Below are 16,126 nucleotides of genomic sequence, written 5' to 3'. Positions count from 1 at the left end.
TGTTAAAAAGATAACAATACCAGGACATACTACATAAAGAACTAAAACCTGACTATGTAACCATGCTGCAAGCACAAAGTTTACTGAAACAGGAATACCTGCTGGCATCTCAAAGAACTCAGTAATTGGTGGTTCCTATTTAATAGTTAATGATGCTTTGGAAATAAAAAGAAAAAAAAAACCAAGATTTTACACACAACATCAAGTTAATAGTGAAAATTATGCTAAGGACAAGGCAATCCTGCCTACTCAGACACAATGCAGTTCATTATATCCAACTGCAAAGGAATATTTTTGAGAACAAACAATTTAGACTATGACTATAAAATAGAATCATCTATTTTGGAAAATATTGGTCATGGAAGTGACTTAAAATCAGCATAGGTAAGAAGATAATATAAAAAAGAGTTTCAAGAACTGGGAGTGTAAGTCATTTGGTACTTGGAAGTATAATTGGGGAGTTAAGAGCAGGAAATGATAAATATAAGTAGTACCTCTTTATGTAGTGGTGATGAGAATGCTATTTCATACCACCATGACTTCTGTCATGTGCATTTCTAAAGTGTGTTGAAAATCTTGAGAGGGCTCAGAAGAGAGACAGCAAAAAAAGCTAAAACTAGAGATAATGCCTACAAATTAAAGAGATCAAACCGTTCAGCTTACAAGAGGCAAACTGAGAAGTGAGTTGACTGAGCTATGTTAGTTGCTCCACATGAAGAAAAGAGCAGGAATGGAGGAGCTCTTTAATCTTATGGGAAATGATTTAGCAAGAACCACCAACTTGAAGACAAATTTCAAATGAGAAATAGGGTACACATTTTAGTAGCTGAAAACGACAAATGATTACACAAGCTTCCTATCAAAGACCAGTTCAGACAACTGGGATGTCCTTAATGGCCTTGAACTCAATTAACCTATGACTTCCATCAAAGTTTAGATCTGGTCCTGAGAACTGCACACTGACAGAGTTCATTGAAGCTGTTGCTGCCTGATGAGATCAGGCCCCACACTACCTATTCACTTCTGCACGCAAGGTCTAAACAAACATATTCCCTGCTCTTCATCCACAAGGGCCTCTCTTGCCACATTTTAGCAGGAAGGCAACCCATCAAAGAGGAAGCAGACATTTCCCAGCTCTTTTCCTAAGTAAGTACACAGGAAATTGCCACAAGCATGGATGGCCAAGTTCCATGAATCCTAATGAACTGCCCGGTGGCATTGGTAGCTGCATATTACAGTGCAAAATGCTGTGGGTTTTCACAGGATTTCCCAAAAGCTGCTGTGCCCTGGCCTGTTCTTCTGAAAAGTAAGGATTCCTATCTCTCAGAGTTAGAGAGAAACAGCACTCAGCACTCCCACACTGCAAGTAGTAAAGATAATGAACAGGAAAGTAAGATGCACCTTCTAAGTACTACTTGAGATGTCATCATTTTTCAACAAATCTTCCTTAGAACTTTAAGACAGATAAAAGACAAAAACCCGGAATTCACTTAGAGAAAAATCCTATGTACCTGCCTTACAAGTACAGCTTAGTTTTACAGATTTAATTAATGTGAATGTACATGTGAACTGCTACTCAAAGAGTCTTGGTTTTCCTTTCTATAGCAAGAAGATTTTTTCATTCCTTAGAATGTCAAAGAAAAACTTGAAATTGTTATGTAGTTATAAATTCTGATCTAATAATTCATAACCTAAATGGTAGCTAATGAGGACTTATTTTTAGGAGAACAGATGCAGAGTCGCTTTAAAAACAAAACTAGAAATTCAATGTCATGATTTTTGTGATTCAGAATGCAGGATATTAGGATATTTGGGATTGACAAGACCGTAGGGGATATTTTTTCTAGCAAAAGAGACACCATCAGTCAAATTAAATTCTGTTAAATATTTAAAAATTGAGAGTGTTTAAAATATTTAAAGTTTTGAGGAATTATATCAATTCTTTTCTCCTTCTGTCTATTTTTGTGATTTTACTACTACATTTTCTTACTTTACAGACTAAGAAAAGTATTTTCTGTTCACACCATGATGGATATAATCATTCTTTTATTTTTCTTATATTGAAAATAGGTACATAATGAAGCTTTACTATGAGTGAGTTTAATTCATTCATGACAGTTATATATCACCTTGTGCAATTTTTTAACATATCCCCACTTTTTAAAAAACTTAATTAATAGAAAAGGTGTTTAAATTGCAAGAGATAACATTTATTAGCTACAGGCTAGAACTCACCAAGAAGGCTGAAGCTTAGTTAAAGCATCCATCTTCCTATAATTAATCAGCTTTTTCTTTTTTTTAAGGAAGAAAAATATCTACAAAACTGAAATAATGGATAAGACTTAGAAAATAATTACTCTTGAAGGTTAAAGATTTTCAACTACTCATTAGGGAAATGAATGGAATTAAAAAAAAACCACAGAATTTTCTTTTTTGATAACTTTCAGGAAAATTGAGAGGTCCACTTTGATTTATCTGCTAGAATGTATCTTAGTGTCCTCCCTTCCTTGCCTTCAATGAGCTGATAACTCATTCCCTTCCTTAATACTCATTTAAGTTTTGTACTAATTTGATGGTACAGACTTGGAAATGAGCAACAAACTAAGCTACATTTTTACAGATAGTGACTTGTGAAAACCTCAGTTGCAAATACAAAGATATCAGGCATCTCTCCCCACAACCTGCTGTCTTGCTACATGTCTATTTTTGGTTCAACATCTCAAAAAGCCAGAAGAAAGCCATCAGGGAGGGTACAGAGGGAAGGATGGGCAGCCCATGTCAGGCTCTGCAGTAAAGCAGCTGCATTTCACATCCCAGCATGCAGCTGGCAGGAGGAATTCCCACTATAACCAAACCAAGCTAGGAGCACACTACCTTCTGCCATTTCATATACAGCATTGTCATGGTTTAGGAATGGTATTCTCCAGTTTAGTTCTCCCATCCACCTCCAACTGGAGGCAAAAAAGGCGAAGATCATGGGTTGTGATAAGAACAATTTACTGAAAACGGCAATGAGAGAAGAAAACAAACAGTAACAGTAACAACGTTAATAAAAAAAGCTACAACAACTGATTCACACAGAAAATTTCCCCAATAATTGACAACACCAGACAGCTCCCTCCACATTTTCTTAACCAGGAAGGAAGCCCGTCTCCTGGAGAGTCCTTTTCCCTGCCCCCAGCAATGACATGACGTAGTACAGAATAAACTGTGTCCTGCTCATGCCCTCTTCTTGGCTACCACAAAGTCTCACCCTGTATTGGCCAGAACAAGGAAAAGCATGTTTAGGTTTCCTGCCTACAAATAGTATCTCCCCATTTGCAGCTGGGGCATAACAGAAGCACAGTTTTGCCATTTAGCAAGCCCAAACTGCTCTTCATTCCTCTGGTAATATGGACTTCTGCTCTAGACTTTTGTCACACAGGCAAATTCAAATTTACTGGAAATTCAAACAACCTAGGAGTCAAGGAAAGCATTAGGGGCAGGGAATAACATTTCTTCCCTTTTCAAACTCTGCTTCCAAAGTAAAATGCACTTCAAACTTTAATGATCTATTTAAACCTTCATCATAAAAAAAAATATATTCCTTTGTCACTGTAGAAAAATGGACATGCCTTTAGGTATGCCACTCATAATAGTTCTTTAAATATCTTCTAAATTTAGTTGCATTTCAGACAGTGAAAGTTCTACTTTGACTACAAAGATATATTAAAACAACATCCCATAATTACTAACAGTGATTGCTCCAATAACAACTAATTAATAATTTGGAACTTCTGATGATTATTTTGCACCAAGGTTTTGTGAACTTCTGATAGGGGGAAGTAGGAGAGAAATTGCCCTCTGTGCCTACCAGCGGCAGACACAGACCCTCCCAGGAAGCAAGCAGGTGCTGGCTGAGACAAGACATAACAGGATGGATCAGTCATGCAGATCACCTGGAAAGGCCTCTGGGGTCTCCTCCACTGCTTTTTCAGCCCCTCTACTCTTAGGATCCCTTCTTGCCTCTGCTTCTATCAGGCTGACCATTATCTCTGTAACTTTGGTGATGGGTTATTGCAGCTTTGAATGCAGACAGACCAGAGATGTTTCCATTAACTAATTCAGACATTGACACCAGTGAGGCTGGATCACCTCAGGCTGCACCCAGACTCCCAAAATATCCATATTTTATCTTACCTACAGCAGTGGATACTGCATATGTGACAGCAATTATTCAACTGTACTTCTAAATGCATTCTAAATGCAATGTAGATATACACTGAGTTTTGATATCCTGTCACAATGAATTGTCTTATTTCTATAAAACATCTGAAAATCTCCCTCCTAGCACCCCTTTTCCCTTGTATCATAAATGACTGAAAAAGAGACAGCTTCTTCTCCCTCTAAAGGAAAATCATGTATGATCTTTTATTTATTCTTATTTGAAGTGAAATAACACTAAAACCATCTGGCAACTAGCTAAAACTAAGGACAAACACACTCCACTAATAGTTCAACACAGCATCAGAGAATCAGAAAATTATCTGAGATAGAAGAGACCTTTAAAGGTCATCTAGTCCCATACCCCTGCAGTGGGCTGGGACATCAATCACTAGGTTCAGATTGCTTCAAAGCCCTATCCCACCTGACCCTGAATGTTTCTGAATACAAGGCATGCACAACTTCTCTGGGCAACCTGTTCCAGCAGGAAAAAGACTAAAAGCAAGCAGAGAGAAGCAGGGCATAGATTTGTGAAGAAATTTTTAACTATCTGAAAATCTTGTTTTCTAGTTTCTCTTGGCTGGCCATATGATTTCTCATCACATTTTCTTCAGAGAAAGCCCTAAATACAAGCATGTAAGTTGGTGCAAATAAAACAGATGCAAAAACCCCACATAGCTGAGTAGTAAGAAAAAAAGAACAGAAAGTTACATTGGTTAGGAGAAGTTTACTCATAAAGGGGATAATTAATGACAAGAAAGAGTCCCAACAAAGAAACATAAAATGCAGTCGGTGATTGAGTTTTATTGATTTTTCTCTAGTTTAGTTTTTTATGTTAAGCATAGCTAAGCAGGTATTTAGAGAGCAGAATATGCAGCATAGGAAAGCATTAGACAGGTTGAACCATGCCCATCTGACCTGCATGAATTCTCAAGTCTGAAATGTCTTCCTTGTATAGAAAAGAAAATCTGAACCATATTGGATCTCATTTGTTTTAACTGGGGGATACAACACTCTTTTCTTTTAGTTTCATTTCTGGGCTCCTTGGGTCTTTCAGACAGAACACATTATAACTTTGCTGAACAATGTTGCTTAGTTTTACACCTCAAAAATAAACCCTGTTTTTTCTAGTGAAAATCAATTTTTAAAAAAGAAAGCAAATGATGTTATTTTTCTAAAGAGAGAGAACAAAATGTAATGATGTACATGTGGAAGGAAACTAGCAGTGGTTAAAATTTTCTGGTCACATCATCATTGGTGCTGAACAACAAACATAAACACTATCAGAGATATACTAGAACGGCAGCCCCTACTCCCACGAGGCAGCCTGCAGATATGTCCCCAGGAATCCAGTAATGGAACAGAGAAAATTGAACATGCGTGACAGAGAGAAAGTGAAATAAAGCAAAAAACCAGAAGTGCCACACAAAAGGCTTAAAAGGCTACAAGGTGTGCAAACACTGAGGAAGAAGTCAGAGCTTGAGGGATGTGTGAATCAGCACAAGTGCAAGCGGAGAACAGTTACAGGATTTTGAGTGAGTGAGGCTGAAAGTGATAGAGAGGAAGCAAGTGCAAATGTGAAAGAGAAAACAGGGGTGCAGGTGAGCATGCCAGTGAGCAACACAGCAGTGACAGGCTGTGATGCAGTATGAAATGGTGAAAGGAGGAAAACTGGAAACAGTTCAAATTAATTTCTTTTTTGTTGCTGCTTTTACCCTCATCATTGATCAGAAAATAGAGTTTTACATTAAAACATTCCAGACAACCATGTAAGAAAGAAACAGTGATCACTAAGAATTATCAATAAACAAGGCCCTGGGAAATTGCTTTCAATGTGTCCAGTAAGCTGATGTAGTCAGAATGACCATTCAGTGGGCTCTTTGGAGAACAGCAGAGTAGAAGAAAGGGCAACTAGTAACTTCAAAAGAGCAACTGAGCACTTAATTCTCCCTTCTCTGATGAACTGTTCTTGTCACAGTCTACTGCGAAGCCAAACATATGTACAGAATCACAATAACGCCTTCAGCAAGGAATTAGGAGCAGAGAAATTAGGGATACAGACATTAGGTACAACTACCTGTAAGGCATGACTAAATGAGAGGCCTACCACTGTACTGGGTTTGCATGACAAGGTTTTGATAGTGGGGTGACTCATGAGCCTTTTGTTATGTTTTCTTTCCCCTGTTCAGCTGAGGAGGAGAGTGAGAGTGACTTCAGTGGGCACCTGGCAGTCAATGAAGGTTAACCCACCGCAACAATACAGCTGTAGTTACATAAAAGTAGGAAACCAGGAAATATTTTCCCACTCAAAAGAATTCAAGTTTCAAAAGAAACTTGAAAGAAACTTTAAAGAAACAGAGGTATTCCAGTACCTATCTGGATAACAGCTGTGGTGGTCAAATTACTTTGCTTTTCCTGGTAGCAGTCTTGATGCATCACCTCTTTCTTTCCCTCTTTAACACCTAGACTGAAGGATACCTTTTTTAAACTGGTACTACTTCCAAGAGTTTCAAGAAAATTTCTACCTATGTAAGATGTCAAGTAGGAAAAAGAGGAAGCTAGTTCATTTCATGGAGTTAATGGCAGAGAAACTGCTTGTTATGGTTTTTTGAAGAAAGTCTCAAGTTCATTAGATTGTAAAAGTATTAAAGCTAAGAGACTGGATGACTTCCCCATGGGCACTCAAACTCTCAAAAAAGAGTTATTTCATTTAACCTTTTGACAGTCATATTTATTTTATAAAATAGATGTAATTTGTCATATTCACAAAAAACTGTAATAAAAGATTTCCATGAATTCAATTATATCTTGAAGGTTACTGAAGGTCTACATGGTGAACAAATAACTCATTAGGGCTTATCTAGTCTCAAATTTGGATTTCATGAATCAGGTTTCATCAACATTAAGCTTTCTCAAAAACTACATGCAGAATATATTATAAATAATATGTAGCGAAGCAGGTTGCTAATGATTTCCTCTGGGGTTATGGGGGTTTCATTCTGCTCCCCATCTGTCTTCCTCTCACATATTCTCTGTCCTCTCTCCAGCTGCTCTTTCTGTTGCGGTTTGGGGTTTTTTTCCCCTTCTTAATTTTTAATTCTGTTATCCCAGAGGTGCTACCACTGTGGCTGATGGGCTTGGCCTTGGCCAGGGGCAGGCTCTTTCTGGAGCTGGCATTGGCTCTGTTGGAGATAAGGGGAGCTTCTCAGGAAAGTCACTCACCCCTGTAGCTCCCCACACTACCAAAACCTGACCTGATCTCACACACACACACTCCCCAAATAAAACCTGAACCACCCACTTCGAAAGAAATCCATTTTCTCACACAAGTGCACCCAAGAGCTTTGAGTAGTTCATGTTACACAGTGAGACTGTCACTCAAAACAAGCATTCCTAAAGCTTAACATCATTCCTTTTTCTCCATCAACACTTCTTTTCCTTTGCCTAAAAAGGCTGGTGAGACTAATTAGTTCCCAACACTCCACTATTGTTAACAATAATATTACCTAGCCTATAGAGCATTTTTCATCAGTAGATCAAAAAGTGCTTAGGAAATAAGCCAAGTGTCATTACCTCATCAAGTAATAACCACTAAATAATCAGCTCTGCTGCTGCTGCTTTAATCCTTAAAAATGGTGTTTTAAAATCATGAAGAAGCCAAAACATAATCTCCAAATAATACACCTTCTCTAGCAAAGGAGATTATTTATTTCCTGTTCAGTGGAACCCAAGAGAGCTCCATGAAGCAAATAGTGAATATATTTGCAAAGATACCACATAGGATTAGAAGAGACCTTTGCAGTTATTGAGCTCAGACCCAGCTGTCCCAGGCTGAAATATCATATAAGCCCTTTCTTAAACAGCTTGAGTTTTGCATTAAAACTAGTGAGAGTTATTTTTCATTAATACCATAGAGAGACTGTGTCAGAAATACACTGATCTGATGAACAGATATTTTCTTCCTATTTGCATTCCTAAATGCATTATTGAATTGATAAAACACATTTGTCTTGGTATTAACAGTATGTGCTCATGTGAAAAGCTCTGCCTTGTCTTGTGTATTTAGAAAGTTCTCAATCTGGTAAAGGAAAGGAGAAAACAGTTAAGTCTCCCATCCTAGTAACCAGCAAGGCCTTTCAAGTTTTGCCTGTGTCTATTGACATATATACACCACCAACTATCCCCCAGTATCAAATCCAACTTGACTAGAAATATTTATTCAAAGTCCAGGATTCAGTTCCAGAGCAGTGATGGTCACCTAAGAATCCACTATAGTGTGTTACAACTACGCTTTTCCAAGGTGCCTTACATTACACTTACCAACACTGATTTTAATTTGCCACTGTACTGCTCTGTTCTAAAAAATCTGTGGTGGAGATTCCACGACTCCTATTCACAGTCTGTCGGGACACTTTGAACTCTCTTATGTTTAGAGCTACTTCTCTTCTTGTCAAACTCTACCTAAATCTCCCATCACTACAATTTCAGGCTGTAATTCGCTATGTTCTGATCAAATCCACTTCTGTATGCAATGCAAAGTCTAGTCAGCTTGCAGCAGTGAATACAAATGTGCAGTCCTTGTCTTCCTGAGAATTTCACTATTTATCAACCTTTCTCTCTTTAAACAGCTAGAGAAGAGGATTGATCTTATACCATATGCTTTAGGACTGTACTAAGAGACAGATCTTTCTCAACAAACATCCTCAGAAATAATAATTCAAACATTTGCATTACTGCTTATGTGAAGTTCTGATCTGTTTTACCCTACTTTTGCTATCTGAAGAAACAAAGATCTTCTCAATTTTTTTCTCTGATACCCATAAGCTGGCACTGCCATCCCTTTGGTAAAAATATTCTGCTGTTTTCTTTAGAAAATCTACAGTATTAAATAGGAATGTGGTTTTTCCCATAGTCTGGAATCTCAAAGCCATTATTTCATTCAACAGGCCATCCTGAAACAATATTGACTCTCTGAAATCTGTCTCTTTTCTCCTTTTCTTCTGTTTCAGCATCCAGAAGTGTACTTTTCCTTTATATGAATAGAAAATAATTAACCAAAACTTCAGTGTTATAGCTATTTCTTCAGGTTTTTTTGTGGTACACTGGAACATTAGAGTACACAGGCAGAATATTAACTCCTTATCAAGTTGCAGTCATTGTCTTTTCGTTATTCTAGTATTCATATTATTTTTAACCACATAACCATCAGTAGTCTTACTAGAGGGTTGATGATGTATAGCCTCTGCTCTTGAGTTAGACTGATAATAGAAAGTACTAGGAGGTCTGGAGAGACTTAAATTAGCCTTAAATAGTCCTTCCAACATCAGCCACAACCAAAAATGCCTCACTTATAGGATCACTTTTCTCTTTCTCTTTAATATATTTTGCATATAATGTTTGCTCTTGAGAGGGCCAAATAAGCAGGTTATCCATATTCCTTGTAACATCAAAATCTCTCTTAACAATTATTCATGATTTCCTACAATTTAAAAACACTGATTCAGTTAAATCCATAAACACTTGATGGCTACCAAATATTAATCATCAATTTGCAAGTTTGACTTTTATGTTCTGAATATGTTTCACATTGAAAAATTTCCTATTATTTCAAAAGATGCAAACCTAATGAATAATTTGGAATGTACACATTTTCATGGTGCTGAATCTTTTCACACATACATGATGCTCAAATACAAGATTAGTGTGCAGCCCAGCAAGGCTGCTTTTAGTGATATTGCAAATGGTGCTTTCAGAACAGAACCCCATGTCTTCCTGACTACTCAAGATAATACCTTCTCTTTTCCATATGAATTCACTTTTTTACTACATCCCACTATTTGCAATGCATGCATATCTTGTCCTTTGTCTTGTCTTCCTGCCTGGATGAATACTAAAAAAAGCCAGACTGCAAGTACTCCATTCAGCTTGGAGTTTATGATAAGTGACAGTAACACCTGAGCACTGTTCCTTCCTCACTCTCATTCATTAGCTCCTCCATTTCTAATTAAGCTCTTACCTTCTCAGTTTTCACCACACGATTAGAACTTCTTTTCTGTGACATCCACTAAAACCAGGTTCCAACTCTCAACAATTCTGTTTGCGATTCCTACTCTCACTTGCTGCAAATACGATTCTTCCAACAAGCACCACATGAAATTACCATGGATAATTTTTCCACCAGTGGAAGTCTTCCATTACTTGCTGCCTCTAACCAGAGGCTATTTCACCATAGCTCCTAGATCAAGTACCTTACTTTAGTGCAATCAAACAGTAATTAGCAGAAAAAAAACCCTGTCCAGGAACAGCTTAGATTATTCCATTCTTACATGCAGTCAAACAATGTGCCAGGACCTTGGCAGAGTATTTCTAAACAAGATTCAAATAATATAAGGTCTTTCTATTCATTGTAATGTACTGATGGCTATGTAAGATAAACACAACTATTAGCTATTAAATATATGTCTATTTAAATATGCAAATGTTTTTCCAAACATTTGTTTGCAAAGGTAATATCTTGCCCTTAATAAAACAATTAAAGAAATTACAACTCTCATCCTCCTCTACACAGCAGATGTGTTCATAGATTGCAGTATGGTGCAAATAGTTTTTCCCCACAAAATTATCATTATGCTTTGCTTCAGAGGTTGACAATACCATTCTAGATCTGCCTCCCCTGAACCAACCTGCAAATTAAATTATCAGACCAATTGAAGAAAAACAGTGCTATTTGTTGTAGATTTGTTGGTGGAAAGGGTTCTGTCCTTTCTTTAGCAGTAACAATTGCAATATGCAATATTTTTTTTTTCTAAGCTAATATCTAGACTTACTGGCCTATTGTGGTTGTAGCCTCCAAGATGAAAAAGTGGCTATAAGAGTAAAAACCTTCTTTTTAAAAGACCATTTCTAATACAGCTCAGCCAGTTTCTGTGACTTGAAAACTTAAAGAGGCCTGCTGAAGCTCCAAGGTTCATCCCAAGTGACCAATGTAGACAGAGACCTTTCAGGAAGCTAAAATAGTGCAGCTACACAAGAGTCTTCCTGGCAAGATAGAATAAATGAATGCCTCCAGTACAGAAAAGTGCCAGGCGGGGAAGGCACATTTTCTAAGAGATTTTAAAAGGCAATGAGAGATTCTGGATTAAAGATCTCAGGTGCTCAACCTGAGCCTCTTCAAGTTTGAAAGGACCTGTTTTTCAAACAGGAGAAACACTGACTCAAAACCAGGCAGCCAGAGCCAGCAATGCAAGAATGGCAGCATCCACAATTATGACCTGCTTGAAATGCTATTTGAGTGCTTTCGCATCATGTGCTGTTCAAATTAATCTGCAACCTCACTGTTCAACCAACAAAAACACTAATACATGAAGTCTATCTGAAGACCATAGAAAAAACTAACCATTTTTCTTTTGAGCTCTGTGTGTTGCTTTGTCTTAGTCTGATCTGTCCTTCTCTGACTTAGACAACTGTAATCTCCTGCCGCTCCTAATAGAGACCTCTGTTTTTAAAACCTCTTAGCAGCTGAAAAAACCCCAGAAATAGGGGGGTATGTAGATTGCACATTATCACCTATCAATACTTCACTGTCTGGTTGTAGCTAACAGGTGACAGGAGTAGCATCATCTCAGAGAAGAATTTTATTAAGTTTAGGGCTCCCCTGGAAGGGTAAGTTTGTGCCAGTCTGAGATATGCCATTTTGAACAGCAACTGCTATGTCAACTAGTCTACTATCACACACGAGTGCTTTTATTAGTACAGATGTCATTTTGGAAGCTGTTTTATGAAGTTTTCAGTGTGGACTCTTTCTTGTCATTCCCTGATTCAGTGTGCTCCGCATCATCCATACTGCACCACAAATCTAATCACACTTCTCAGGCACAAATAAATAAATGCATATAAACAGGAGCTGAGGACAAGGAGGATATGGAATTTTTCAAGAGGAACAGGTAGTCACATACCAAAACAACAATTCCCATAGTTTTCAGTATCTTGATTTAACCCATCTTCCTCCTGAATACAGTAAAAACCATGAGTCCCTTAAATAGTTTTGTTCAAGAAATAACTTTCTTCTCTCCATCTCCTCACAGCGGTCTTCAATTAAAGCCTAAAATGATGAAATTCACTGAGACTGACAGAGGAAATAAAAGGAAAGAAACCACTGAAATGCATCTTCAAAAGCAGGTTATTAAATGTCCTACAGACATCGGTGCGAGTGACAGCCATCACAGCTTAGTGGAAAAAAGAGAGCAGAAAATTAAACTTCTCATTGGGCCTGGGGATGATTAATATCTCTTCTCTGATGAGCTGAAACTGCTTAATCTTTGCTATTAATATCACATCACTGAGGTACACGTACAGCAGCTGAAAGGGAGCATAAGCAAATGTTTAAAACTGGGGAGAAGAAAAAAGGCCACAAATAACAACAGGGGAATATTTTGCTCTTAAGTGTCTTAAAAGCAAGAAACTCAGTATGAAGCTGAGAGTCACCATCAGCGACTCTGAAGTCAGGTTACTATGAGGCAGTCAGGGACAAACAAAGTCATGCAATTTAAAGCAGATAAATAGTAGGTTTCAACCATTTGGTTAAATGACTGCATTTGCATTCTACAGGAAAGATCACTTAATTCATCACATCTCCACTCAAGTGTACATGAACAAGCAACTAATAGCTTCACCCAACTCAAATAAGTTAGATAATTGTTATTTTCAAACTTACTTACCTCTGTGTATATTGGCAAAGCTTTGAAGAAAGTTAGCTGGAGTTCCCTGGAAACCAGTAATTATGTGTAGCTGTGCAGATGTATTTGTAAACTTGGTTCCTATAAGAATATTATATAAAATGTAACCTCACTGTTGAGATTTTTACCTTAAACCCTTGGGTTTGTAACGCACTGAAGCAAGAGGTGAAATAGCTAAATCCATTATCGCTAATACTGCTAGAAAACATTCTGTGTGTATTACATTTCAAACCACAAAAAACCTTCGTTAAAGTCAGTGTGGATCCCTTGAGATACACATTATAACAGTTTGATTAGTAGAGAATAAAAAGCAGACTTTTATAGCACTCATTCACCCGAAAGCATTATTCCTGCTAAAGTTAACAAGCAAAATCACAGAGTTGGGTTAAATGAAATCCAATGACAGGCAGGAAATACAGTGATGGTGAAATATTAAAGTGGTGATATGATTCCAATACAATTCTAGAATGCTGAATGCCTTAACATTGGGAAAGAAATGGATGAGAAATCTTCTATGTTTTAATGCTCTAAAGGTAAATCGTAAACCCTACAGTGATTTTATGTTTTATTTGGAAAATTGAGAATACAGTACTGATAGATTTTAAGTTTATAAGCCTTGATGCCATGAATAATTGGTTGCCAAATTAGTGCTGAAATACATCTTTCTTCTTAAACTTAATAACCATGCTTAACCTGCAACTGAAACTGTGATTTGATCCTTTCTGAAAGGTTATTTTTCACAACTGAAAAGGTACATAAACCTGGAGCCCAAAACAAATGTTTTGCTTGGGAAATTAGTTTTTCTGGACTAGGATGGCAACTGATCATCCTGATAACTAGCTTCTACTAGCTATGGGAAGATTAGCAATTATCCTATGAATTTATCTCTTTTCTTAAACAACTATAAGTTGTGAGAGATGTAGCACTGCATCACTCTCATCTATAGTCCTCAAGGTGATATTTTTGAAGTGCACTTTATGTACTGCAACATCTCATAATCATGATTACTAACTTTACATGAAACTGAAACTGTTAAAATGATCCATTTCTGGTTTTTCCCCATCATCTACTTCTTGTCTTTCACTTCTTACCTTGAAGCCAGAAATATCTGGACAGAGATTAAAGCATGTATTTTTTAACAAGACAGAATAATTTATTCACAGATGTGCTAGAATCCTCCACCAGCTTTAAAATCAAGTTGAGAAATCTGGCTGGAAGAACAGCTCTGGTGTATCTAGAACACATGGGTCTGATGCAGGAATTACTGGCCAGCATTATACTATCAATTCTACAACATAATACAGCCTGTGCTATGCAAGATGTGAGAGACATTGACTGTTAACAGACACTAAAATGGTAAAAACCTACAAATCTTCACAAGCCCATAGAACATCAGTAACTGTTCTGTGTAATTTTGAGAAGAACCTACAAATTTGTCTGTTGGGTCTACTTTGAAACAAATTAAACAAAGACTGTTGTAACTACTCTAGGAGAGATGTAATGACATATAAATAAGGAAAGGTGAATGATAAAGTAGGAAAAATTGTAGGGAAAGAAAATGTTGGGAAGAAACACAACTACTTTGGGGTAATTTTTTTTCACTCTATTTAATCACATAAGAAACTGATAACTTTCACACTTTTTTATTCCAGCAATCCCGCCAAGTGCTTTCAACATAAAAGAATAATACCATCCTATTAGCTATGGCATTATTTCAGCTCCAGAAATAATTTGAGTAATACATTACACAAATGGTATGCAACATTCTTTGATTTTAAACTCCATTATGACAACCCCAATCCTGCGTCTAGAGAGCCAAATGAAGATCCTAGTGTAGCAGCAACTGCACTGGGTCTAAACTGCTTAGGAAGAACAACAATCACTTGGGAGATGTAGGGGCTCAGGCTTCAGTGGCTAGATGAGAGCCCCCAAGCTGCCCAGGCTTCCTCTGCTTCTCATGGTGGTGCATCCCCACCCCTGACACCGCCTGTGCTTGCTCAGCAACCGCCAGCACAAGCAGGGCTGACTGTGCTACAATCACCCTTTCACTTCACTTTTGTAGGTACACATTTTTGGTTTTCCAATCAGGACCCTGGTGTGTTACTAACTCCAGGGTTAAACTTGTAAGCTACTCCACGTGTTTAAAAGCTTTTTTTGGTGGTGGTGATTTCACTGGGCACTTCAGAAGTTCAGGAAGCACTATTCAAAAAGCAAACCACACACCTCTTCTCCATAATAGGTACAGACATTATTACAAGTTCACTGGAAAAAGTATCTCATTGTGAAACACTTCATTTATACAGTAAAATATTTAAACTGGGCCTATAATTATTTTTTTAAAGTAAATATACCAAACAGAAGCACAGTCTCCTTTGTATTGTGAATTCAATTTAGGAAAATGTGACAATTCTGTAATTTTTTTTGGCAATTTTAACTTCACTACTTTCAGCTCTCTCCCCAATTCCCCATCTTTCAGCAATTTTAAAGACAAACAGAATGATAAAACTAAAAAAAAAAAAAAAGGTTAAAAACCTTGTTGCTACATTCTGGACTTCGACCATTTCACAAAATTATAGAGAAGGGCGGTCATAGCACAGGTTAGAAACAATTATTGTCGCAGGATGGCTCAAATAGCTTGAATGGGGCTAAGCTGGAAGAGAATCTCAGGCTAAAAACGCATCAGTCTCTGGGTCACCAACTTTTCCTCTTTCAGTTGGTATCTACAAAGCTGAGTGAACCAGGATGACTGCTGTCAGACTATGTTTTTGAAGTTAGTTGTGCATGTCACTCAATAGTCCAAGGATATCTAGATGTACTAAAAAAAAAAAAAAAGTCTCTTTCAAGTCTAGAAACAAGAACTGCAAAGCAACACAAAAGAGGCAAAACTTCAAGGGAAGGAAATAATTACTCAGCTGAACAATTCAATGGCTGTCATGTCTGAAAAATGTTTGAAAAGTGTAGAGAGGGTTTAAATAAAAGAGATGTATTGAAGATTTGGTATTGTTAAGCTAAGCATACAAAAAACAGATCCACCCAAAAACAGGGTATCAACCTTCCCACTTAGTTGCTTTTCCTACACCATTCCAGAGCATAATCTCCAGAACGTAAGAATGACCATACACGGTGTATGAAGTAATCATTTGAATTTTTTTTTAACCTGACCCCTCCTCCTTCTAGTATGCTACTCA

General features: G+C 37.3%; 1 protein-coding gene across 4 annotated transcripts in view; it reads right to left on the bottom strand.

Annotated features, from left to right (window-relative positions):
* The window catches only part of LARGE1 (LARGE xylosyl- and glucuronyltransferase 1), a 272,087-nt gene that overhangs the window by 166,237 nt on the left and 89,724 nt on the right, over nucleotides 1–16,126 (bottom strand). For 2 of the 4 annotated variants that reach the window (XM_041416690.1, XM_041416691.1), the window contains one exon: nucleotides 12,921–13,019. The exons of 1 other annotated variant lie outside the window; for it this stretch is intronic. In XM_041416690.1, the coding sequence (XP_041272624.1) occupies nucleotides 12,921–13,019 (99 nt within the window). Of the gene's footprint in view, nucleotides 1–12,158; nucleotides 12,305–12,920; nucleotides 13,020–16,126 lie in introns of those variants that run through there. One more of the 4 variants, XM_041416692.1, reaches the window with a different exon arrangement.

Source organism: Onychostruthus taczanowskii, unplaced genomic scaffold, assembly GCF_017590055.1.
Source record: "Onychostruthus taczanowskii isolate IOZ18803 unplaced genomic scaffold, ASM1759005v1 scaffold53, whole genome shotgun sequence".
Classification (NCBI taxonomy): domain Eukaryota; kingdom Metazoa; phylum Chordata; class Aves; order Passeriformes; family Passeridae; genus Onychostruthus; species Onychostruthus taczanowskii.
Note: the sequence above shows the minus strand (reverse complement) of the source record. Positions and strands in the feature narration are given on the sequence as shown.